The sequence below is a fragment of the Pempheris klunzingeri genome, chromosome 15 (assembly GCF_042242105.1).
Source record: "Pempheris klunzingeri isolate RE-2024b chromosome 15, fPemKlu1.hap1, whole genome shotgun sequence".
Lineage (NCBI taxonomy): Eukaryota > Metazoa > Chordata > Actinopteri > Acropomatiformes > Pempheridae > Pempheris > Pempheris klunzingeri.
In genome coordinates this window covers 23,425,631-23,451,394 of record NC_092026.1, presented here as the reverse complement: position 1 = coordinate 23,451,394, position 25,764 = coordinate 23,425,631, and the positions used below count along the sequence as shown (strand labels likewise).

The following is a 25,764-nucleotide window of genomic DNA, read 5'->3' as shown; positions in this document are numbered from 1 at the left end:
GGCACTGCTGGAAGCTGGATTGGTCCACTGGTTATGGAGGTAGGCTAGCAGTTTCCCTCTGCTTCCAGTCTTTGTGCTAAGCCAGGCCAAACTCACCCCCCACCTATCTCTGTGCTGGGTGCGCTGAGCCTGAATTTAATCTAGAAGTTTTCCAAAATGTTGTAGTGATCCTTAAATAGGAATTTTGTTAAGAAATCTCAGTGTGTGTGGTATCAATTTTAGACACACATTTTTTCATCCCGTACTAGCAATGCAAACAAAAGACAACCTCTGTGTCAAAAACCTGCTCTCACAGGACAAACAGTTCAAACTCAACCCTGAACTCATGTGGCAGCAAAAACAGCAGAATAAATGATGCAATCATTAAGAGTTTCAGCAATCATTGCTCAAAAGTCAATAAGAAACACCGTAAGATATGTAGATGCAAAAATAAATAGAAGTGTGGCAATTCCTTTGTCCCTCGGTTCTTAGTCCAAATGATGCGAATACAGTCATGGCAACATCTCCTTTACAGACAAACACACACACACACACACACACACACACACCAACATTTTGAGTCTTAAGGCTAAAATGAAACTTTACCGAAATAAATGTAAATTAAGGCAAATGATAAAAAAAAAAAAAAGTGGACTGGAAGTTATGAGCATTGCTACAGAGGTTTAGAATCATCGGAATTAACAAATGAATGACCATTAATTCTGAAATACTATCGGAGCACGCAAAAGCATAAAGATATGAATCTATAAAAATAAATAAATGCAAACAAAGTATTCTTATGAAAAAATATATGATTTAAATATGAATAAATAAATAAATTACATAAATTAAACAGAAAATTAATAAGGACAGAAAGAAAGAAGCTAATGAACACGCTCACTCAAGGCCTGTAACGTCCTCTCTACCATCTGAAGCCTCTCATCCCGTCACACTGTCTGTTGTAAATAAAGTTGAAATAAAGCGCTCCACGTCTCCACCCGGGCTCTGCCAGTCAGCACGGCGCCCTGAGCTTAAACACCCACACTGTAATGCCATGGTGTCCATTGTCCTTAAAGTTTTTGGATAAACCGGTCACTACATCCTTGAGGTTCCACAGGTGGATGCCTCACAACTAATCCCTATGCTTAGAAAACTACATACATCCTAACGTCATGAGTCCGTGTTGGTACGAGTGGTTCAGATGAACCATTCCTTCTTGCTCTCGTCAATGGTTTCGGTGAAGGCTGGGTCATTGACGATAATCGCTGCGTCAGCACAGTCTGCTGATTCTGCTCCCTTGGCCTCATTGGTGTGGTAGGAGCCTTTATGACGGAACATATGGCGGACAACAAACACCATGATGCAGAGAACAGCGAAGATCACCATGGAGATGATGCCTGGAAGAAAACAACAAAATGAGCACTTCACCACGGGAGACTGGAAGGTTGAAACAGTGGTTTTTAGTCCCAAACAAACTCTCGGCCTTCTGTTGTAAATGTGTGGCCTCAAAACCAAGCTGAGATATTCCTGATGACGCCGCTATGACATCATCATGTGAGACAAAGCTCCTTCAGAGTCACAGAAGACTTGGTACAAAGTTTCCAGTGCCCCCTGGACATGTCCACAATAAGAGCCACTGTTCTGATGAACCATCTTCTTCTCTCCATTAGGACTCTTTAGGAGCAGTGCTCCATGAGAGGTGGAGGAAAGTATAGAAGGGGTACCTTGCAAGAACATAAATGTTCAACCCAATATGAAAGAAAGCCCTTCACAGCTGAGTGCACTGCTAAACATCCTGCCCTGAAGAACAAGATGGTGAAGAAGGGCTTTCTAACATCTATTTCCACCACCAGTCACAGGTTAGATTCCAGCTGTCTTCTCAGTGGTGGCCAAACAAGCTGAAATTAGCTGAACTTTGAAAGCAGCAGCAGCCCACAACACCATGACTCCTCTCTCCAGCAAAAAATGGGTGCTCTAACCCTAACCCTAACCCTAACCCTAACCCTGGAGGAGACTGTTCTTTCACACACATCCACACACTGAAGCTGCTTCAGGATAGCGTCTTGCCGGTCGAGGACACTTTGACATGCTGATCGAACCAGCGACCTTCTGACTGATGGACGACCCACTGTACCTCTGAGCCACAGCCGCCCACGATGTTCTCATGTTTATTTCTGTGTTTGTTCCTTTCTGACTGTGTCTATGTAGAAGTGCTTGTGTGTTTGTCCCTGTAGGTTTTAGCAGTTTGAACTTCTGTTCCCTGCTGCAGCTCTTACACTTGGTAGTTGGAAGATAAAGAAGATTTACCTCCAATTATGGCAGAGTTGCGATCCACTCCGTCACCACTGGCCTTGTCCTCGTTGAAGGGGAAGACAGCTCCAGCTGTGGACACAGCAAACATTTGTTACATGTTTAAGACGTGAAGTGACTTGTGACTTTGGCATTATGTCCTCTTTGACTGTCTGTGTCTCTACCAGCTTCTATGTGCCAGGGGTCACTAGCCGAGGCCATGGGGGAGATGGTCAGCGGTGAGGCTCCACAGTTGGAAGGGACCAAAATCCCATGGGTGCTGACGGGTGCCGCGAGGCCCGAGCGCAGGGCAGCTTTCAATGGCGCCACACTGTTGAACTGGACTCTTGACAGACAGCCCACAAAGCCCGGTGTGTTGTAACGCTCAATTAGGATGGGGTCAATCTGTCCTGTTTCTACAAGGAAGACAACACAAGGCTTTTATCTGCTCTTACACTGTCAGACCATAACAAGTGAAACTCTTTTCAGCGGCCAAACGTTCTCCTGTGAAAGCCTGACTGACCGTTCAGTCAGAGAAGCATCTTTACTTTACACTTAATCAGGAGCATTGTTAGATGATCGAGTGGGTTTTGAAAAGGCTTTATGACGATGGAGGGAGGCTGTTTATGAACACGTTGTCTGTTTCTATCATCATTTATGGAAAGATGGTCCTTCAACACAACATTTTACATACTTGACATTATTTGAAAAATGTTTTACAGTGTAGCAACAAATAGGATGTTCTGGAAAGGAACAGGTTCATCTCTGTCTATCATGGGATGTATTCAGATTCACTGTTGGTGTAGGACACTACTGGGTTGGACCTGGTACTGTTCTGATGGACACGAATGAATCAGTGGTCAACTTATCCTGGGCCTATCTTCCAGATGTGTGGTGTGCACATGCTGACTCATCAGATTTCCTGCTCTACAAGGTCAAATACAGGAGACAATGAGTCTACTTTTAGTCTATGTCTCTAATCCAACGCATTACTGTCCAGTACACAACAGTACCTACGTCTCAGATGTACTATAGGTGCATTCTCCCATTAATGCATTTCACATTTGGACCATTACACAGTTATTATTTGCAATATAGGCCACAAAAATCTACTGAAAATATGTCACTACAATTTCAAACTACAGCTGAAGGAGAAGAATGCAAAAAGAAGTATGAATACTCGTGGGCTAAAATACCAGACATGCCGGTACTCTCCGTTTAAGCATTGGTTCCTCAGTACCCTGGATCACATTACTGTTGTCTTGCATATTTGATGTGCATTCCTCGGACGGGCGGATCAATACTTCAGTGAGTAGAGTAATTACTCCTCCACACCACTCTCCCCCTCCACTGTCTCTCTGTCGGGATAATTATTATACTTACACATATCTGCTGATATATTTGGCTATATACTACGGTATGGTATACCTATATTCTACTCTATATTATATTGCTGTACATACTATATATTCTGTAATGGACAGTGAGCTGGTCATTATGGCAAAACAAAGCTTGACAAGGAGACGCAAACTCGGTCCGTCAGGAATTTGATGTCCATTATCCTGCTGATCAAACAGCTTCATACTAAGGAAATCAATAATTTGGTGAGAAATATTGATCCAAAAATGATTTTATTAATTCTGCTATCAGAACTGCATCCATAGCAACTGTCATACAGAAATAACTAACTATGTTAAAATATGTCATATTGGAGTACTATATTGTACTATATATTATATATATAGTACATATATTATAATGTACTATATAATATACAATACATATATACATAATATATTAATAATAATATTAATTTGTCATTTTCTCTCCAAATGCTCTTGCCCAGTGTGAATTTTGCACTCCATTTTTACTTAGTTAATATACCTCGATCCTATTATTTCTTTCTTTTACTTTCTATTCTCTCTGTACATATTTCTTTTTTCTGCTGCTACAACAACTGAATTTCCCTGCTGGGACTCAATAAAGGTCTATGTTATGTTATCTTATCTTAGATACTGCTCAGTATTACTACTCCTTATCAGGACTGATGTGTAGTAGAAACACCTTTTTTTTTTTTTAACTTGGAATTGAGTCCCTCAGATGATATTCTGGCTTCATCATGTAGACACTGAAATATACTATAACTTTAAGATGGAATGAGGGAGGTGGGACTTTAGACTAATCAGCTCTGTCTGAGTAGAATCTGCACACACTTCTCACACTCCTCTAAACACTTACCAAAGACCTTTCCAAGGAAGATACTTTTAACCAAGTTGAACTGGGTGTCGGAGGTCTCAGGTAGGGTGTATGTAGACACCGGGTAGTGGTCGAGCTGGAGAGGAAAGGAAGAGTGACACATTCAACGACCAGCTGCAATCTGGACTGTTACCATTACCTTTCTTCCACTTTGGGCTCCTATATGGGAGTTCATTTCTGTACGCACGCAGTTACAGTCAGCAAACACGACGAATCCTGTTGATTAGTGAGCTTCAGAGGTTTTGGATTTGGACAGAGCCAGGCCAAATGTTTCCACTGCTTCTGGTCTTTATACCAAACTAAGCTAACGGAGTCCTGCTTTAATGCAATTTGACATCCTTCTTCTACTTGTTTGCAGCGTACAGGATTAGTACAGTGTGTCTTGTAATTCTGGCAATACTGTGATGGCTGGAAGCTGTTACCTGTAGACGTATTTCCCTTAATTTCCTAGTAATGTTGACAGAGTGGGGCTGTCCATTCGCCATGTTACGATGGTCGACATCAATGGTGTACGGTTCTGTTAGGCCCCCAAGACTGTAGCGGATCTGGAGGGTGCCTAGACAAACACGTAGAAACATAAAGTATGTTTTAGCACAGGATATTAATGCAACAGAAGTTCATAGGATCATAACGTAATCCACTGTTGATGAGCCCACCATTGTGCCTGAGAACCACAGCCACATAGTCCTGAGTCCTGGAGCTGATGTAGACCAGAATGCTGGGAGCGCTGGTGGTGCTGAAGCTGAACACCAGTTCCTCCTGAGTCAGGTTGGCCTCACTAGGAACACCAACACCTGATAGGCTCTTCACCTCCCGTAACGCATGAGCCCCTCCCTCTGGCAGGAAGTCATAGCGCACAAGGGTTCCTGTCTCAAAGTATCCACCTACATCTAACACACACACACACACACACAGCACCAGGGCAGAAGAGGGAAGAGTAATTAAACCAGCACAACAGTGTTGACCACTCTTTGTTGCTGCATCTCATCTAACCTAATAAAAAATCAATTAAATATTGATTTCTATGTAATTGATGTGATTAAATCCAATCCTTTCTCATCCTAATTTAATGTGGGAGGCTGTACCATCGGAGCAGAAGGGTCCATCGTACGCGGTGAGGGAGCAGTCACAGGAGTATCCATTGTACTGCTCCACACACTTCCCTCCGTTCCTGCAGTGCATCCCGTAACTACTGCAGTGGCCCTGGCAGCCTGGGTTCACCCCTGCAGTCACCCTTGCCCTCTCCTCCAGGTCAAAGGTCACACCATTCATCTTCAGAGCCCGCATGCAGCCGAGAAAACCCCTCTGACCGCTCGAGGCACCTGACAGGGTAAGACATGAAACATAGCATCAGCTGTTAGGTTCACTGGCTCATTAACAGTTAACACTCATGCCGACCTGTTCTGCAGCTTCCTCACCCCATCCTCGATATATAGTGTAGTATTGTTTATGATTTAACTCAGACTCAATGTTCATCAAGGATCACCTTTGGGTGTCCCGCCTACACTAGTGCTCTCAGGCACTCTGTATCATGTGACCATGCTGAAGTTATCAGGTATTCAGCCTTGACCTTGTTTCGATCACTACACTGTACTTTCTGTTCATGAGAAACGAGTTATTATAGTATTACACACTAAAGACAAGATCCCCCACTGAGAGCATGACTGGACTGGTGTATGACGTCATATGTCAGAGTTTATCAGATGTATGTGTACATGTGAGCCTTACCAACATATAGGTCACTGAAGAACTCCAGTTTTGTGTTTCCCTGAGGGGTGGTGGGTCGGACCTCTCTGTACTGTCCATTAAGCTGCAGCACTGCCTCCTTGATGTTCTTCTCAGCCTCCACACGATGCCATTGGTCATCGTTTAGAGGCACCGGCGAGTGGACGCTGAGCTCCACCCGCTCACCGCCCATATCAAAAGAGAAGAAGACCACCGAGCCTCCTGGGAGCACCGGGACAAAAATCAAACATTTCAGAGCTTCAGGATGAGATTTTCACTGAGAACAAGGAACAAGGTCCATCTGTGGTCATGTGTGCTTTGAAATAACTCTCTCAGAAACATATATACTTTGGATAATTGAAGGTATTTGTTTACCCTCTCTCTAATGTACATCTGACACTAAAGCAGCTCTTACAAGTACAGCATGCCTTCATCGTAGTCATTATTATCAATCTGCATTTATTGGGTTGAAAGTCTTTAGAAAGCACTTGTATCTCAGCTTGCTTTGTTTCATTCTTGTGCACAGACTCACCTCTTAGTTCAATGTGGAGGAAGTCCGTGGTTCCGAGGTTCTCCAGAAAGACTCCATGAGTGGAGGAAGTCTTAAAGTAGAAGGAGATGTCTGTGCTAGTTTCACCTCTGAAGGCAGGGAAGTGGAGGTAAGAGGCAGGACTAGTGAAGGACGCTGCATTCCAGTAGTGTCCTTCAGAAAACAACAGTAGGACAAGGGTGAGGACATGGTTTACAGCTGGAGTAACGTTATGTTAAGGTTATGGTTATGGGTGTGTGTGTGTGTTGGGGGGGGGAGAGAGAGAGAGAGAGAGAGAGAGGGGGAGAGAGATACTCACTGTCCCCCAGGCATTTGAGTGGCCCGATTGTCACTTTGGCCTCTGATCCAGCTCTGCTTGTGTCACCAACTACAACTTGGCTGACTGGCAAATGATCTTTATAGACCAGCAGGCCTGCATCCTCCCTCCTGTGCACACACACACACACACACACACACAGGAAGACAAACACTTGTCAGCTGGCAGTCACATCAGGATCATATTACACTAGACACATACCTGAGGCACCTGATACTGGTACTATTAGACTTTGCAGCAACACAAGCAGACAATCAACAGATTTCAGAAAAGACCTAATGAACTATATTCCTAACTAGAAGCACTAAAGAGGAAGTAAACACCACTGGCCTATCTCTTAAAAGTGTCTACTGCATTATTACTTAGTATGGTAAGTAAAGAAATGAATCATAATAACATATCTGACAGACAGTGCTGATGGGTTTTCCACTGAACAACTTCAATCCTCACTCGCTGTCCGAGTGCCGCAGGATGGACATCAAAACTGGACAGTCGTGGTAATTATTTGATGTTTGCCTTTGCTTTTACTTCAAAATAGCATAATAGCTTTAGATTCTGGATCAGATTTGACATATAGCTCACTGGAAACAAACAGCTTTCACTGGACAGGAATAAAACATCAGCAGGACACAGTGGTCGTGTAGTGACAGTGACGCTGCAGAGGAGCCGCTGGTCCACTCACCAGGAGCGCTGGTCAGCGTCACAGTTGCAGTAGTGTTTAGGGTCAGTACAGTTGTGTTCAATACCACAGGAACACTTCTGTATACCTGGTCCTGAACCCCCCCAGTAAGAATGCTTCTCACTGGCTCTTCCTACCCACCAGGTAAACGGAACACCATCTGGGAGTCAAACCAACAGCCTGCAGTCAGTCTCACATGAATGGCTTTGAACCTGCGGTGCTATATGAATAATACGGACTGTCTAATAAGACGATATACAGCAGGTACAGGTTTGAAATGCTCTGAAGTGCTTGGTAACAGAATAAATAGTCAGGTAGTCAGAACTTAGTCTTTCACTTTGGAACCATAGTGTGCCTGAAGGCTGCAATAGTACTAAACTAACTAAACATCATCTCTGCTGATGATGTCTATAAGGGATATTTTACCAGGAGTGTTGAGTAGACGAGACATTCGGCAGGCGTAGGCTACATACTGTTCACAGTACTCTGCACTGCTGGTAACTGACAAGACCTGTACACACACACACACACACACACACACACACACACACACACAGGAAGGAGACAGAGAGAGAACTTCTTACACAATACCTACTTAACGTATGTTGGTACATAGAGAAGAAACACTTCTTGAGCCCTCTTTAATCTACTCACACGTGTTCTATTACTATCAACACTAACGCAATACACAAAAGAGTGATCTGAACTCCAAGTGCCCCACTCTGAGCACGGTAAAGCAAAGTGCATGGTCACTGTGTACCTGTTCATCAGTCACATTGTAAGTGATCTGCAGCACTGCCTTCCCCTCCTGGTCAGCGCTGGTGACTGATGTCTGAGGAGAAAGGTTGTTCTTCATTGTGGTCAAAACTTTTTCCCCTAAAAAGCCAGAAAACACACCGTTAATTGTCTCCACACCTTCTTCAGCAAAGATTCATTGCCCTGTAAATATTAACTCCTAAAATATATACACACAAATATAGCATGCCAGCATGTTTCCAGACCACAGTGACTACTGTGACGTTCACAAACACAATGACTTTTTTCATTGGATTCACTAACAGACATGGGAAGAGATTTTGTCTTGAAAGCAGAGCTCAAGTTTGTATAAAAAACTTGAGCAAACTCTGGTAAATATATTTTTCTAAGCCAGAGTCTCATGAGATAATGAAACAGGTTAACACACAGTGACACCTCACCTGTCATGTCACAGCTGACTCTGAAGGGGGCGATAGATCCACTGCCATCTGGGTCAATCCAGTAGCTCCCTGAGCTCTTACCCTGGTGCTTATACTCCTCACAGGACTGCTGATACATTGCTACAGAGGAGATACGACACACAGCTCAGCAGACAGAAAGCAGTTTGTATGTGCGTCTTCATTCAAACGTGTGTGTGTGTGTGTGTGTGTGTGTGTGTTGTGTGTGTTGTGTGCTTTTACAAGTGTGGCAGGTAGCTCCAGTGTATCCAGTGGCACTACAGTTGCAGCTGAATGTGTCCCATGTCTGCGAACAGCGACCGCCGTGCTCACAGTGGTTGGGAACACACCTGACATGGAGAGCAGAGAACAGCTTCAAACCTACAATATTTGCTGTGAGACACCAGAAGTACCCACAATGCTTCACTGTGCACTTTCATGACAACCTTAAGTTTAGAACTCTGCCAGACTTGTGTACCTGTCTATGATGGCACACATATCCAGGCTGACATTTTCAAAGGTTCCAATGAGGCCCTGCTCCACAGCTCTGAGGTCAGCTAGATGGTCGTCTATGTGGATCATCTGCATGCAGCCCTGGAAGGAGCGCTGAGCTGACCGGGTGTTAGTGTGCAGGAAGTAGCCTGAAGAAAGAGGAAGAGGTCATAAGTCATTGTTACAACCACTGGAGAAATACTGATGCAATTTATTCAATGAACGTATCAATTAGGCTTTATTTTCTGTGTTTCTGTGTTTTCAACATAGATACTATACTGTACTAAATACTGTGTCAGAGCCTTCTCCTTACCCAACGTATCTACAGAGTATCCACCAAGTTTTTGGTTGTAGAATATTAACATCCACCCAAGTTTTACTGATCCATTCAAACATTGAAATGTTCCACATTCATTCAACTTTTCAATCCCATTCATTGTGATTAGATTAGATCCTCATTCATTCAGCTGCTTCTTCATTCAGAAGTCAAAAGTCAGCAATCCAGTTTGGTATCAGCTTTCCAGCAGTCAGCATTCACACCGCAGTTTCCACTGAAATTACATTCTCTAGTTTTAAATCTAAGCTTACTGTCAATGTGACAGCTTCACTGTTAACTTTTCCCTCTTCTCCACTGGCATTCACCATCACTCTTGACTACTCGCTCTTGCGCTTGCTCAACCCCACACTCACCACACACACTGTGCACATCGCCCTTTTCCTGTATTCCTAAAGGAGCAACTCGACTATGTAACGGGGGTCTGATAGTCAGCGATGAGTGACACAAGTTACAGTGAAAAGAATAGAGGAGAAATTGCAGAGCCAGAGTCCAGGTGGGAAAAAAACAACTCAGTCTTTTGGATTTTTCAGTACTGGCTGAAATCCCCTGTGTAGTTTGGGTTAGCATTAGAGGTTATAGGTTAGGAGTTAGAGTAACCCCTGTCATGTGGCAGACTCCATATTTAACTCTGGGTCATGATAAGAACAAGGGCTCAGTCAAATCTAAAGTGTGAATCTGAAATGACAGCCTCCTCTCATACAGTGTGTTAACATTTCTTTTTACTGTAAAGTGTGTAGAGAAGCCCTGGTGTGGCAACACACTCAATCACACCTTGGACTGAAACTGAATGAGGTAATTGGACTGCATGATTCACTGCTTGAAAATAAAAATATCCTGCACTGCCACTTGATGAAAGTTAGGTGAGTTATCTTCTTGAGCAATCACCTCCAAAGTAGTAGGTTCCTCCAGTCTGGATCTGGATGGGAATGGCTGTTCTGACCGTGGATGCCTCGTCTCCATCAACTGTCAGCATAGCATAGTTCTCCAATGCATTCAGATGGACACTGTGCCACTGGCCATCGTTCAGACCTGAACCTGCCAGGAAAAACACACGACGATTGAGGAAAGCAGCACAAAGGAGTTCAAAGTGACTAATTAAAGTAACAGAAGGATTCTGAGCTTCCATTCTGAAGAGCTAATCTCACCTGATGAGATGTCAATGCGTGTGTTCTTCTTCTGTGTCATATTCATGTAGACGGTGACTTTGCCCTCCGTCAGTCCCACCTCCACCCAACCATCAGCCAGCGCCGTGAACATCAGCAGCCCATTGGGGTTCCATGTCCTGAAAGACAGACTGACTGACAGAGTGTCGCTGTCACTCTGGCCCGGCAGCCGCAGGAAGGACGTGGAGTTGAAGAAGACAGAGAACGAGTTGGACTCCGCACAAGAGAAAGTCAGGTTACGCTACAATGGGAGAAAGAGAGAGAGAGAGAGAGAGAGAGAGAGGGGGTAGTTAGTGAGGTAGTGGGAGAGGGGATGGGTGAGGCTGTGCCAGCATGAGCAGGTAGCCTGTGAGAGTGCAGCTTTCTCTCTGTAGACCTCCTTCGCCTGCTTTAGACTCCTCTTGAGCTCCTGTTGAACTTGCTTACGCTTCACCTTGCTCCCATCCCTACAGGCCTCCTTTTACTGGGTGTCCTAATGTCACTGGTGATCCAGGGTTTATTAGTGGGAGAACAGCGTCCAGTCCTCGCTGGTATAACCGTGTTAATGTAGTCCATACTGCAGTCAACCTTTCTGTCAATGTCGGTGTCCATGTCACCGTTATTTCCCCGTGACCCCGGCAGTACATCCCAACCTGTGCGCTCACAGCAGGCGCTGAGAGAAATTCACTGCATGAGTCTTTATGTAGTAAAGGGGGGTTTCATGGACAGAATTTAAGGAAAAAGAGAGTGATAGGTAGTGGGCTCAGAGTTTTTTAAGTTCTAAATCTGCTCAGGAGCACGTTGAGCCACAGACTGAGCGACTGGGCGGCTCCTTCATACCATCAGTCATCAGACTGCACAGCACCCAGCACCTCCTGACGGCAGACTGTTATCACGGTTTATCATAACCACCAATAACTTTTGTCTATTCTACACATTCTATTTACCCAGGGCACATTTTGTATATTTGCATTATGTTTGTATATTTGTATTTTATCTTTTAATTTTTTATTTCTTTTTCTTTTCACTGGAATTCTCACTGTAAATATCAAGTTTCTGATGTAGCTGTTGCGTATGGGGGATGAATAAAGGTGCGTCTTATCTTATCTTATCTTACTTAAGAGGATTTTCCCCCAGATTTTGCTGTTGCCTCTTTGGAACTGTGGCAATATAAGATGCAGTTTAACATTTAAGTTTATCTGTGAAGGTCGACTACTCGTGGTCCTGAAATAAACTTTTGTGTGAACTGCAAGGTGACGGACGTTTGAGAGAGGAGTGAAACGGGTTTCCGACGTGGAGGCCCTACTGCTTTTCCCCCTAGTGACTTCGCTGCTGTGCGCCATTGCTCCACGTGTTTTGTGAACTGCTACTGCCATTGCCATTGCCTCAGGAGACTGCCACCGTTTGTTCCTGCTATCAGTACTAACAAACTTGGGAGTCGTGAGTACTAACTGAAAGAATTGTGCACGTGCTTTTATTTTGAGCTCAGTTGAGTGAAGCGGCCATTAAAGTTTTCAGGCCCACCGCACACAAGCTTCGACCAACAGGCCTGCAACGGGTTAAATCTCATTTATAGTGTGTATTCATATGAATGTGTGTGGGCCCACAAGTAAATTGATTGATGTTTGAGTGTTTTGAAATTGAGGTTGACTTACAGATGTCAAAAGGAGTAAATTTTCATTTAATTTTAAATATATAAAACAAAAGAGGTTTTGTTTGCTTGTAGCAGAGGAGTTAAAGATCCCACATTGTGTTTGGTTTTGAAACTAAAAGGGAAGTAACACCTTTAAGAGGTTGGGGATTTAATTTAGATTATTCATTCTAGTACAGGAAACGTGAATTTGTGTTTCTATTTTATTGAAAAGAGTATTTTCACTTCTTTAATATTATTTCATTTTACATAAATAAATACCTGTGAGGTTTTTTGTATTTAAAGTACAGTTGTGGTGGTCATTATTAAAATTGGTCATAATCAAAGTTACAGACAAACATATTAAATTAGTTGTATTTTCCTACAACGAGCCCAGGCCCTGTCCCATTGTATTAACCACTCTAGCTTTAAATTTAACTACATGGGACCTGGGTTACATGTCTAAAATCTATTTCTCTGTTAAGATCATCCATTAAAAGAACCATTAATTAGTCCTAAAAGTCTGACTTTGCAGCAGGTTTTCCATACGTACAAATGAACATAAAAGAGTGAGATGGTGGTTACATTTTAAAATGCTTTGGACATGTCAAGCTCCGCACCCCTCCCTTGATCATGGGCTAACCCTAACCCTAAATCCATTTAGTGGCATAAATATGTGACTCTAAAAACAACATGAGCCACGTCTCTGTTAAACACACACACACACTGCAGCCAGAGAGAGTTGTCTTACAAAGCTGGAGGTGTCAACCTTCTTCCTCCGAACCAGGTTTGTGATGTTGTCTCCGTTGTAGGTGATTCCCTCCATGCAGCCCACAAAGTTCTCTCTGCCTCCTGAGCTAGGCTTCACTGAGAGAGGCAGCCCTCCAAAACTGATCTGAGGACACACAGCAGAGTGGACAACATGGGCTGAATGGCATTGATCCTACTGTGATGTTTATTGTACAACTGTGACAAACACACACTCGCTGATAGGAACTATAACTGTCACATCAGATCATTCTTTCAATTCAATCTGGAATACAAAGTCATTTTCAACAGATTCTGGATCCTAAGTCCAGTTTATTTAATCAAAAGGCATATCTACTATCTACAAATAACTACAAAATAAAATACTGGTTCAAAATATATTATTAAGATTTAATATTGTATTGTCAGGTGTAGAGAGACTCAGCCTTGGTCAGACAACTGCTACTACTGCCACTGGAGAAACTGTGTTTTCCTCTTAGTAAACTCATTAAAAGCTGATGAAAGACTGATGTGTAGACCTCCATAGTAGAAAGTGCACACTCTAACTCATTTCATCTAAACTTAAGCAGCACTTAAGACAGGATTTCTAGGTTGGAGTAAGATTATAGGTTGGAGAGAGAGTGAGTAAACATGAAAACTGATTCTCTGAATAGATTAGGATCCTGCTTATATCAGTGATCACAAGGTGAAAACAAGAATTACTACATGCATATATTCATATTTTAAATGTTGCTGACAGAAAATTAAGGAGCGAGAGGTGCCGATCATGGTTTCATGGTGGGCACCTTAACGTCTAGGCCACCAGGGCACCCCTCGGTACAGTTTTAATGCCTGGGTAACTACCCTGCATGAATTGGTGGACAGTGGTTTGTTACTGCATGGCCAACAAACCTTATTAGGAGGTTTGGATCATGTCCGTAGAAAATGACTTGTATGACAACACTTTGTCACTTGTAGCGTGAACACAGCATGAGACTAAGAACGGTCAAAAAATGGTTAAAGCAGATTCATTTGTCACTCTTGTTTTTGCATTAGCTTAAGCCTGTTTGTGCAGGACGGGTAATACTGTCTTGGAGTCAGTGAGTTTGCTGTAGCTACTGTATTATTTTGACATTTTGCTGAATCTGCAACATTCTTGCACTTCCTGTTTGCGTAGTACAGGAAATTTACATCATAGCAATCACAAAAGACATCTGAATTGGATTATTGTGGGGTTAGGGTTAGTCAGCAGGAAGGTTTATGACACAAATTGCATTAAATAAAGAATTGTGACATTAGGCTGAGATGATGAAAATGCCTTAACATGAACCACAGACAGGGTTTACCTCATAGTCCAGGTCCAGGTGGTCAAACTCTCCATTGGTCCTGAACTGTTGAGTGTGGTGGTCCAGAGTGAAGTTGACGTTCCTACGGTAACGCTGTATGACAACTGAGTGCCAGTGGTCATCATCCAGTAAACTCCCACTGGTCACAGCGGTGTGACCCTGAATGGAACCATATTGGTCACTGCCTAGAGAAGCGAGTAAATCACAGACAAGAACAGACTGTGAATGTTTATCACGTCACTTCTGACAACAGTAGAAAATACAGTCCTTACAACTACAGTAGAACAGAACAGGTTGTTTCTGCTTTTCCTGTCCTTGAAACCACACAGACTTGATGCAGGGCTACCTAAGTTGATGCTGAGCTGTAATCTGGCCCTGTAGAGCTCTAGGGAAATGTAGTCTCCCTGCTGTCCTTCTCCGTGAAGCAAAACCCCATCTCCAGCCGTGGTTCTGAACTTTAGAGAGATGACATCCTTCAAAATCTTAATCTTCTTGCTCCTGAAGCGGTAGGAAATGACACCATGGCCATCAAAGCTGATCACATCTGCCCCTAGAAGACAAAAAAAGGAAAAATGTCTTTTAGCAGTAAACCAGCTGTGGTATCCTGGACTGGCTGAGCCTGCTGGCTTTGGTTAGTGCTGACGACAGTTAGAAGCAGTGCATGAAACGTGCTTTGATGTGTGGGTGGGTCAGCATAATAAAATGAATTATATCAGGATAAAGCCCTGGAGATGTATCATATCACTGTCAAGGGGTCCCAAAACACACAGTCAGAGGGAAAAAATAGAAAAGACACAAGGCATTACACATGGTACGGCAATACAAATATGTACTCAATAATAACAGCAGGAAAGAGTTCCAATGTTTTAAAAAAAGGTGTTGGGGAGGGGGGGGGTGTTAATTTTCTCTTTCTTTAACTGTTTTGCTTTATGTCCGTCCTTTGAGCTGCAGTAACAGCAAACTTTCCCCAATGTGGGATCAATAAAGTTTTATCTTTATCTTCATCTACAGCCAGTTTAGCTGCTTCAAAGTAAGCACAGAGGGACTGTCACTAGGCAAGGGCTTCAATCACAACGTGAGGAGGGTATTTCTTTTCAGAGGTCTAATCAGAGTGAGTTCACCAGTGCTCTGCTGATGCAGGACGTGTGACGCGCTGGGAGACGTAAACATAGAATTGCACTGAATAGAGTGTATGGGCCAGTATGGACCAGTATGGGCCAGTATGGACCAGTATGGGCCAGTATGGGCCAGTATGGGCCCAATATCTGATACCAGTCTGGGTAGAGTGCAAGAAACCCTGACGATAAAATTATGCAAAGGTCATTGTGGGTGGGAACAAACACCAGAAACACAACAAATGGAAACTTCAGAGAAGCAAGCTGTGGTATTATCAGCGAAAGGGGCCCCCCCCCCAGAGGTGAACTGTGGGGACCACTGAAAAACTGGGCTGTCCACATACTTTTGGCCATATGGCGGCCCCAGTTTCTGGCTCGCAGTTTATTTATTGCAGTGACACTAAAAAACTACAAACTACTGCCCCCCCTCTTCAAAAACAAACAACTTTGTACTCACAATACGAACAGCCGTAGAGCTCCAGACGTAGCCCGATGCGTCCCTCCCTGCTCCAGTCCATGGGGATGACGCGGATGTAGCGAGCCAGAATGGCGTACTGCAGGTCATGGCGAACCACACCCTCACTGTTCACATTTCCCTCAAACGTCTGAAACCCACAGAAAACAAACATGCTGCAGTTCTCCACAGTCTCTAGTCTAAACAATAGAAAACTGGAAAATATAATTAACATCATCATCAGACCAAATAATCAAACACAAGCAATCAAATATGAGGTTTGGGATTTTTTTTCTTTTTATGAAATCTTGAATAGATAGAATAGAATAGAATAGAATAGAAGAGTCATAATTGAAAAGTGATGTATTTATTTTTTCATGCCTTGGGTGACCTTAAAGGGTGATCTAAGCATCTGACTGAAAATGTGTCTGGCAGCTAGGCCGCCCATAACGGCCACTGTCAAACCAGCTTTAATGCATTACATTCTGAAAATGGTAGTAAGGCACTAATACCACCAGTAGTGTGTCACATGCATCACACAGCTCCATGTCCGTAGAAAATGACTTGTATGACAACACTCTGTCACTTGTAGCGTGAACACAGCATGAGACTAAGAACGGTCAAAAAATGGTTAAAGCAGATTCATTTGTCACTCTTGTTTTTGCATTAGCTTAAGCCTGTTTGTGCAGGACGGGTAATACTGTCTTGGAGTCAGTGAGTTTGCTGTAGCTACTGTATTATTTTGACATTTTGCTGAATCTGCAACATTCTTGCACTTCCTGTTTACGTAGTACAGGAAATTTACATCATAGCAATCACAAAAGACATCTGAATTGGATTATTGTGGGGCAAGTTTTATCTCTAATATTTCAAAGTTATTTATGGACATTAATTCCCAACAGACATCTGCAGGAAGGTTTATGACACAAATTGCATTAAATGATTTCAAAGGGTTAAAGGCAGTTTAACAAAGGATAAGATGACATTACAATACATGACTTAAGATTGCTCCTTACCCAGATGTTTCCATCTTGTAGATAAGGCCTCCAGTTTTTCTGTGTGTCACTGTAAAGCAGCCGATACTTGCTGGTCCAATCAGAGCTACTGTAGCGACCCTGTGTAAGTATGGCAACCACCTGCTTCCTAGTACCCAGGTCCACCTCTAACCACTGGTAACGGTCTGTATCCAAGGGCGACCAGCCTCCAGAACCTAGTTTTGTGGGTGTTGTAGGGGTGGACAGGTTGAAAGACAAAAAGAAGGGAAAAGAAGAAGAAGAAGAAAAAATAGGTAATTATTATGATTAGTCATTAGTATCATGAAGCAGAGTTGTGCATGCAGTCTGTCTTGAAGAGACTCCAGTCCCACAGATGATATCATCACAGGGCGTCTGCCCGGTGTGATCACTCTGCATGGCGAGCTTTGTTCCGTGATAATTCATGCCATTAATACCATTGTGGGTAGGTTACTAATTCTAATTGTATGTTGTATGTTTATAGATCTACTGAATTTGTGAAGAAGAATACTTTTGAGTTTCATTATTTCATGGTTTCATTTGGCAAGTCAATATATTGGGGTAAGACACTGAACCCCAACTTGCTCCTGAAGCAGCTCCAGCGTAAAGTCAAAGTCTGGGCCATTTCTGTTGTAACAGCACAGCTTGACAATGGCCTGTTAGGATGTTTTCATGACACTAGGTTGTCTGTGTACATTTGATACATATAAATTCACTCTTACCACCTGTCTGTATACAGTGTATGTCTAAGCCTGGTGTCCATAGGTCTGGAATGCTGACAGCAGTGATATACTTAGTGATTGTTCAGCAAAATAGCCCGATACCAGAAACCAGCAGTTGTACGAAGAAGCCTTTATATAGTGGAGATCATGGATACTTTCTTTGTTCGCTTGTAGTTGCATGCTACTTAAGAACCTGAGCTCGTAATGTAGAAAAGTGCCTTGATCTTCATTTGGTGTCATCTCTTATAATTACACTTGCAACGATGAAGAGCTCATTGAGATGTTTCAATTCTGTATGAGAGATGTTTTTAAACTTGAATCTCGTCACCGAACTTGAAGTTGCTTGAACGCATTGTTGTCGCAACACTGCACCCACAAGTCTAAATAAAAGATAAATGACTGAGTTTTAATTGTTAAAACACTGGACTGCTTGGCAGTCAGCGTTGCCTTGTGCTGGTTGTACAGCTCTATTCATTTTTGTATTTCACGGTCCATGAAATTTCCACTTCTTTTTCTCTGATTCTCTGTATTATTGCTGCAAATGAGAAATTATCAGCGACAAAGTAGCCGAACAGTGGCTTCCATGGAGCAGGTGGTTCAACAAAACAGCCAAATGCCAATGGCCAACCTAAAAAAGGGGGTGGGTATCTCCCACCATGAATTTGCTGATTATGACAGCATCAGTGCTGAACTACACCCTTTCCACTGACACGTTCCAACGGTAAAAAGACAAGCAACCCAAATACTACAGTATGTGTAGCTCCCAACAGCAACATCCCAACATCCCTCCATCAGACACTGTAGTGAAGTTACCAGGTGTGTGCTCAGCCTGGCAATAGATCTGTGTTTGTCTTTAGGTTCACATGGTGCGTCAGCCAGAAGACCACTGAAGGCCAAATAGTCCAGAGTCCAGACATAAAGAGCTCAGAGAGGGTTGGTTCACCAGACATGGACAGCCACCACACAATACAGTCAAATGCAGACAGTTCATCCCCAACTGTTTTGCAAAGTTGAGGTACATTCACTTGTTGTGGCTCACTCAGGTAAGAATCAGAGTGAGATTTAGTCACGCTAGCGGTACAGGCTTACCTCAACTTGACTGAGTTACTGTTGGAGTGGCCTCAGGGGTCACACATGCTTCTGTATCAATGATAGCTGCAGTGGACTGTCTGAAGATTGTGGGTACAGATAGAAGTGGCCACACAGGCTTAATTCTTGGAATAGCAAATTTAGCCTTTCCCTCAGATTTTGCTATCCCAAGACTGGGCCGTTGTGTTGGCTGTAGGTGTGGCAAAGCACACAATATCAGAAATGGATATGTAGTTAGATACAGTGACCTTCTTGACGGACAGCAGAGTAGTGCTGGGCTACATGTGGAATGAAAAGTGTAGATTCTATATTTTTGTGACCAACAGTGTTCAAAGAATAAGAAAGGACACTCATCCTCAACAATGTCTCAGTCCTTACAGCTTGTAAGGACGTGGATCTGGATCAGTGCCTGTGTCCATGGATCCAGATGATCCATTCATACTTACCCCTGGGATGCTGCTTACACAGGACATTGACCCTTCTGCTCCTCAGAGTCAATTTGATGGAGAACCCATTAAAGCATCACTGGACTCATGCCCAGCAGAATAAGTGCCCTGACCCCAAGAGGAGGGCCCTTCCTTTCAAATTGCATATGTGTTGCTATTTGCATTGCACATCGGACGTCATACAAGAAATATCAGAATCAACATTCCATGCAACTGCTACTAGTGCGTAGTAACAAATGTATCATCAGAATATAGCAGGAACTTCTCATTACAAGACGCACCTTGTTTCCGATTGAGTTTGGCGTAACCAGCTCCATAACTTCGGGCATACACTGATGAACTGGTAAAGGAGCTGTAGGGGAGAGGAGTGGCCAAGCTGTCCTCACACTTCCCTGTTCCAGAGAGACAAGAAACAGACACAAAGCTCAGCTCAATATCATTATTTCAGTCAATCCACTGGATTAGCAAATGTTAGCATGCTAACTCACTGATATCATATGGTGAACATGGGAAACATTACTGCTAAACAGCAATAACAAAGTTATTGTGAGCATATTAGCACGGTGATGTTAGCTCAGAGCAAGTACAGTCTCACAATGCAGCTTGTCTCTGTATCAAATTCATTGTTAGTGCACTAACAGGGTAGATGGTCCATTCATTCTTTTCTTTATTATAGCAAGGAGAGCTGGTACAAAAAATATAACCAATTAGACAGACGTGTGTATCAAAATATACAGTGTGTGTGTGTGTGTGTGTGTGTGTGTGTGTGTGTGTGTGTGTGTGTGTGTGTGTGTGCGTGTATTTGATTGTATTGGTTGGTCTTTGTTCTCCATACGTTCATCAGACCACGGGAGGGGTCACAGCTCTGTATGTGTGTGTGTGTGTGTGTGTGTGTGTGTGTGTGTGTGTGTGTGTGTGTGTGTATATGTCTCTGCATGTGTGGTGTGTGTGTGTGTGTGAGTGTGTGTGACAGGTGCAAGGCATGCTAATGAGCCTCCTCATATGCATTACAAAACAACAAGCCAAGCACGTATTAAGCGGTTTAAAGAAAGAAGAAGGAGATTATCTGGTCAACAGTGAACCTAGAAAATAACCTCAACACGTTTCTGAGGAACAGACTTGTTCCTCTTTTATGTCTTATTTGATCATTTGAACAACATTGTCCCTGTTGGGCCTCCTGCTGTTAGTACTGGACAATTGCAGGACAAATGCAAAACCCCATGTTAAATTTGATGACTACCTTTTTGAACATCCAATGAAAATGTTTTTTTTTTAGGCCTGTTGTAGGCCTGTTATAGGCCTGTTGTAGGCCTGTTGTAGACCTGTTATAGGCCTGTTGTAGGCCTGTTGTAGGCCTGTTGTAGGCCTGTTGTAGGCCTGTTATAGGCCTGTTATAGGCCTGTTGTAGGCCTGTTGTAGGCCTGTTATAGACCTGTTATAGGCCTGTTGTAGGCCTGTTGTAGGCCTGTTATAGACCTGTTATAGGCCTGTTGTAGGCCTGTTGTAGGCCTGTTATAGGCCTGTTATAGACCTTTTATAGACCTGTTGTAGACCTGTTGTAGGCCTGTCGTAGACGGTAAATGGTCTGTGTCTGTATAGAGCCTTTCTAGTCATTTCAACCCCTCATAGAGCTTTTACATCACATCCTCTGTGTTGTACACTGTGCAACGAAAGAAATGTGTTGACCAGCAGAGATTTGCATTTTCCATTTCCATAGACCACCATTGTGAATATAACATAGTCAGTTATTTCTCTTTGTACTGTGTATGCTTAAGGCAAAGGGGTTTAATCTTTATAAAAGATGACAAACATTAAGCTAGTTTGAGGTGAACGGCACCTTGTCTGGAAAGTGGACTGTGTTACAGAAACGGAAACAGCAGAAGTTTCAGTTAAGACAGAACGTCTGCAGCAGCTTTCCCAGAAACAGAAGCACTGACATCCCATTTACTACAATGTTACAGTCTCCAGTGATTATTGCTTTAATAATGTTCTGTATGATCTTATTAAAATGTCTCCTAGGCTGTGATATATATCTGTAATATCTGTGATACTCATAGCAGCATTTATTATTACTATTATACCTGTGATTTTATTCCATTATATTCCATAGAGAGGAATTAATGGACTCCGCGGAGGCAACCGTCCGACTCACTCGGCCTCCATGTTGTTAATAAATTCCTCACACTAGAAAACCTCGCTGGACATTATCACTTACATATTTTCTACTTTTCATGGAAAACTTTTAAAATCTGCTCTTCAGTGAAGAGAATGTGGCTTCTGGTGAGTTGCCATGTAGGGTAACGTTTCTGTTTGAGTTCTGCTCTCATTTACTGGTGATTTGATTTTACTTGTTAAGGTTATTATTTTGGACAAGTACCAGTGTCTTTCACCACTGGCAGTAACCAAACAACACAGTGACACTTTCAAATGAACTCACAAACTTCAACATGACCACATTTCACTATATTGCAGATATGAAATGTGAGACCTTACGACTAAAAGATTGAATGTCTGACTGTTGGACCTGAGATCAATATTGTGGAAACTGTCTATCTATCTTCTAATGAAGATAAACAATGGCTGATACGGCCACAGATCTGAGGGATTGTCAAAGCAGAGAGATATTTCTGTATCGACACTCCAAGGCAGAAAAAGGCAGCATCAGTTGGACTAGGTAAAGAGAGTGACAGTAGTCCAATTATGCCATGCAGTCCGTTTTCCTGCAGATGGCATTGCTCAATTTCCTGATACGTCGTTTCAGTCGTGAGGATGTGTCATCTGGATCCTGTGTAAGAGGATCTAGTACCGAGACCCAGACTAGACGTTTCCTAACAACGATCTCTGTGACGTTTCTGGCAGTTCCGTCTGGCCTAGTTGACAGATAACCACTTCTAACTGAAACATTATCCATTACATTGTATTGAAACAGTTTTTCCTGGTCAGAATATGAGCATACACATGAATCAATAGTACGACTGTGCTGTTCGTTTCCCTTTTTTATGGGACGGGCCAGCTGGTCTGTGATGAAGCCGTGTGAGAGCTGCAGAGAAGTGCTGACTTTCTTTAAAGGGAAGCCATCTGTGAGATTGTGCTGCACACAAAATAGAAAACAACATTTTAATAATAAGGTCTAGGCGATGAGAACTATGAGAAAAGACCAGCTCTCTCTTTCAGTAAATGTGTGTGAAAACACTCTGTTTAGATGTCACAGGCAGCGTTTCTGTTTAGTGTATGATCTCCTCCAGCCCTCCAGCTGGCTGACCCACTGAAAACCTGAACCCACCTCACTGTCCACCACTGCTGCTATCTTGTGTTGGAAAACGACATGTTTCTCTGTCTTATGAACAAAGGGCTCCCTCTCTGAACTCAGTTTCCCAGAGTCCTTTAGTTTCACACCCATGTGCTAATGTGTGACACATGTCCCTACAACCTCAGGTCACAGAACCAGAGCTCCCCCACTGATCTCTCTCAACGAAACCCTTTCAACTAGCTGTCAACATGGTAACGTTGGTTTTAGTTATTAAGTTAATTATTAATCATTATACCAAATTGATAGTTTAGTATTTTATTCATCCTTTTCCTTGTTTATCGAGGTGGTGCCCCAATCGAGGTGGACTTTACACTAAGCCCCACAAATTAATAGAATTATTAATTATCTTTAATAATTATTAATTATTTCTGATTGAGCCAAATTGTCCCTGAATGGTGCAAACCCCGACATTTCTTGGTGCCCCAGAGAGCTGAGCACAACGCTCGTTAACACCAGCTCTGGTAATAAGATGTCAAAGGTACGAGCAAAGCACCTGTTCTGCTGTCTTTATGTCCTCTCACCCCCTGAGGAAGTGAAGACTCAGCAGATATGGAAATGTCCCCACAATGACTGCAAAAAACAACATTAGTGTGTGCGTAACGTTATTTTACTGTGCCATCTTTCTTAATGAGGGCTGGTGGTGGTGCGAGCTCAAGGATGGATCAATACCAGCTGACTGTGACCGGCCTTCAGACTTGGAAGCTGTCATTTCTGCCGTGTTTTATGCTGTTTTATTTGGCAGGTGTTCAACTTGCCGTTAGCATGTTGCTCAGCTAATGTCTGCAGCAGAGCTCATGAGCTGGTGGGTGGCCTCTGCTCAGGCTTGTGGGAGCTGACGAATCAGACCAGACTGAGCTTTTCAGGTGGGAGGCCTTAAAGAGAGAGGAGCTAAAAGAGAGCGTTCAGTGAGAGGGTGGAAACAGCAGTCTGCAGTGTCCACAGTCTGAGAGCGATCATGTGTTTTTGGAACATTACAGGATGTAAAAGTATTCTAGCAGAATCCCCAAATAAAAGAATGAACCTGAAAATGATAATAATAATAATAATAATAATAATAATAATAATATGTGTCTGTTAAGCTATTTGTGTGTCTCCTGGTTCATGAAGACTCGGCAACAGAAAGAAAGCAGTGCCTTCCAAATGTAAATGCCGGATCTTGTTAGAGACCAATAAATCATGATTGTGTTAAGCTTTGTTCAGATTCAAACCTCAGTGAGAGAGGAGATGCTGGCGCTGATCAACAGCTCCGACACTAACTGCACCTTAAAACACAGAGAACTGTATAGATAAGCCGCTGTGTGGGATTCATTCAGTTCATCTCATCCATCTGATTTGAAAGCCTCCATCTTTCACACTTCACATCCAGTTTGTTTCTCTGACCCATGAACACATCATCAGGCGTTTTTTTTTTTTTTTTTTTTAGATACATTTGTTTATTAGTGTTTAGTGTAATTGTTGAAATCAGAATGAAGAATCCGAGCGTGATGCATCCCTAACTGGTGTACAAACAGGTGACTAATGTTTGCTATCAGCAGCCCTGTCGTTTTTAATAAGGATGACCCAATACCAAAGTAAAAGTATATCCATGTATTTATTTGTTAGATTTTCTGTTACAAAGTTAGGAAAGCAGCGTTTAAGTCAAGTCTGATGTTGCCTTCCACACTGGTTACACAGGTATCAGATCAGTCCTCAGCATCCAGGTATCTGAACCTCTGTCAGGACTGAGAGGGCAGGTGAGTGGATCCCTGGTTTTAAATAATGTTGTGTACGGTTAATAGATGCTCTGTACCTCACTGTGGGCTTTGATCCTGTGGAATCAGATATCGTTATCTGTTGTTAGCACCAAGTACTTTTGAGGGAATGATCTCATGTGTGATTTCATATTTTCTGATCTGTGACTGATGCTGACCTGGTATTGATAGGCTGCCTCCCTGTGTGAACTCTGGCCTGCTGATCTCTCTCAGCTCTGTGTGTCTGCTGCCGGAGCTTTCTGTTCAGCTACACTGGATACGTGATGACGACCTTGTGTAGTACAATGAGTAATATCCTAAACCTTGTTGTTGATGCTGCTGGTCTGGCCCAGCCACCACATTAGCAGCCAAGCTTTCAGCTCTGTGTGTGTGTGTGTGTGTGTGTGTGTGTGTGTGTGTGTGTGTGTGTGTGTATTAGCCTACTTACGGGATACTGAGGATGCAGCGCTGGAGGTGCTGATGATGCCACACAGAAGCAGCAGCAGAAAAGCCATCTTCACAGAAAAACACACAGTCGAGGAGACAGACGGAGACAAAGCAGCGGGTCCAGGCGGGTCCAGGCGGGTCCAGGCGGGTCTTCTCTCTCTCCGCGGGGCTCTCTGTTGTTCCGCTGCTTTCTTTATTAGCAGCGAAGCAAAGCGCGGCCGTCCGCCCCGGTGCGTATTGTCTGAGCTGGGCCCCCTCTCCTCTGATCAGACAGCCCAGCGGTGCTCCAGCGGGGTCTGACCAACAAGCTCGGGAAGTGTTCTGGAAGCAGGACGCGGTGTAGCTGCGGGCCGGGCCTCGGGCTCCAGGTGCATGGTCACACAGACATGCAGGAGCTGTCCAACCGCTGAACCGGACTGATCAATACACCCCCGCTCCGTGTGCCACTTGGTACGGTCCGAGACGTCCAACAACACAGGGCTCCGTGAAGTGAGGAGGGTCCACACAGCCACCGGGGGGGGGGGGGGGGGGGGGCACGAGAGAAAGGTGTAAACACTGCAAGCACACGAAGCTCAGAGAATCATGAAAGGTCTGGAAGAATAACAGGTTTGGAAAAAGAATAGCTTTAGTACATGTTTTGAATATAGAACAGAATATCATAGAAGTGAAGGAAGCAAATCAAATGCATTGCAACCTTCGGTTATTAATTTATTCCCTGCAGTGTGAACAAAGGTTTAAAAACATTACAGCATTCATG

General features: G+C 43.3%; 1 protein-coding gene across 1 annotated transcript; it reads right to left on the bottom strand.

Annotated features, from left to right (window-relative positions):
* Window positions 1-702: 702 nt before the first annotated feature.
* Window positions 703-25,088, bottom strand: cntnap2b (contactin associated protein 2b). The gene is made up of 25 exons (XM_070844452.1): window positions 25,009-25,088; window positions 19,802-19,912; window positions 17,267-17,460; window positions 16,254-16,401; window positions 15,028-15,231; window positions 14,682-14,866; window positions 13,340-13,483; window positions 10,962-11,220; window positions 10,702-10,851; window positions 9,466-9,628; window positions 9,231-9,337; window positions 8,991-9,110; window positions 8,555-8,670; window positions 8,221-8,305; window positions 7,798-7,954; window positions 7,098-7,225; window positions 6,782-6,952; window positions 6,253-6,471; window positions 5,610-5,846; window positions 5,181-5,414; window positions 4,947-5,080; window positions 4,507-4,600; window positions 2,454-2,684; window positions 2,287-2,361; window positions 703-1,376 (listed from the first exon to the last, which is right to left on the bottom strand). Exons 1-25 carry the CDS (start codon window positions 25,073-25,075, stop codon window positions 1,177-1,179), a joined length of 3,933 nt encoding a protein of 1,310 aa, XP_070700553.1. The 5' UTR covers window positions 25,076-25,088; the 3' UTR covers window positions 703-1,176.
* Between the last annotated feature and the right edge of the window lie 676 nt (window positions 25,089-25,764).

What these genes read in the sequence shown, in the direction of transcription:
- cntnap2b (XM_070844452.1), bottom strand. Translation starts at nt 25,075, where the DNA reads ATGGCTTTTCTGCTGCTGCTTCTGTGTGGCATCATCAGCACCTCCAGC. An exon ending in AGGTTGACACCTCCAGCTTT is followed by an intron (nt 11,221 to 13,339) that starts GTAAGACAACTC and finishes CTCCCATTGTAG; the next exon opens with CGTAACCTGACTTTCTCTTG. An exon ending in TCGTCTACTCAACACTCCTG is followed by an intron (nt 7,955 to 8,220) that starts GTAAAATATCCC and finishes TTTGACTCCCAG; the next exon opens with ATGGTGTTCCGTTTACCTGG.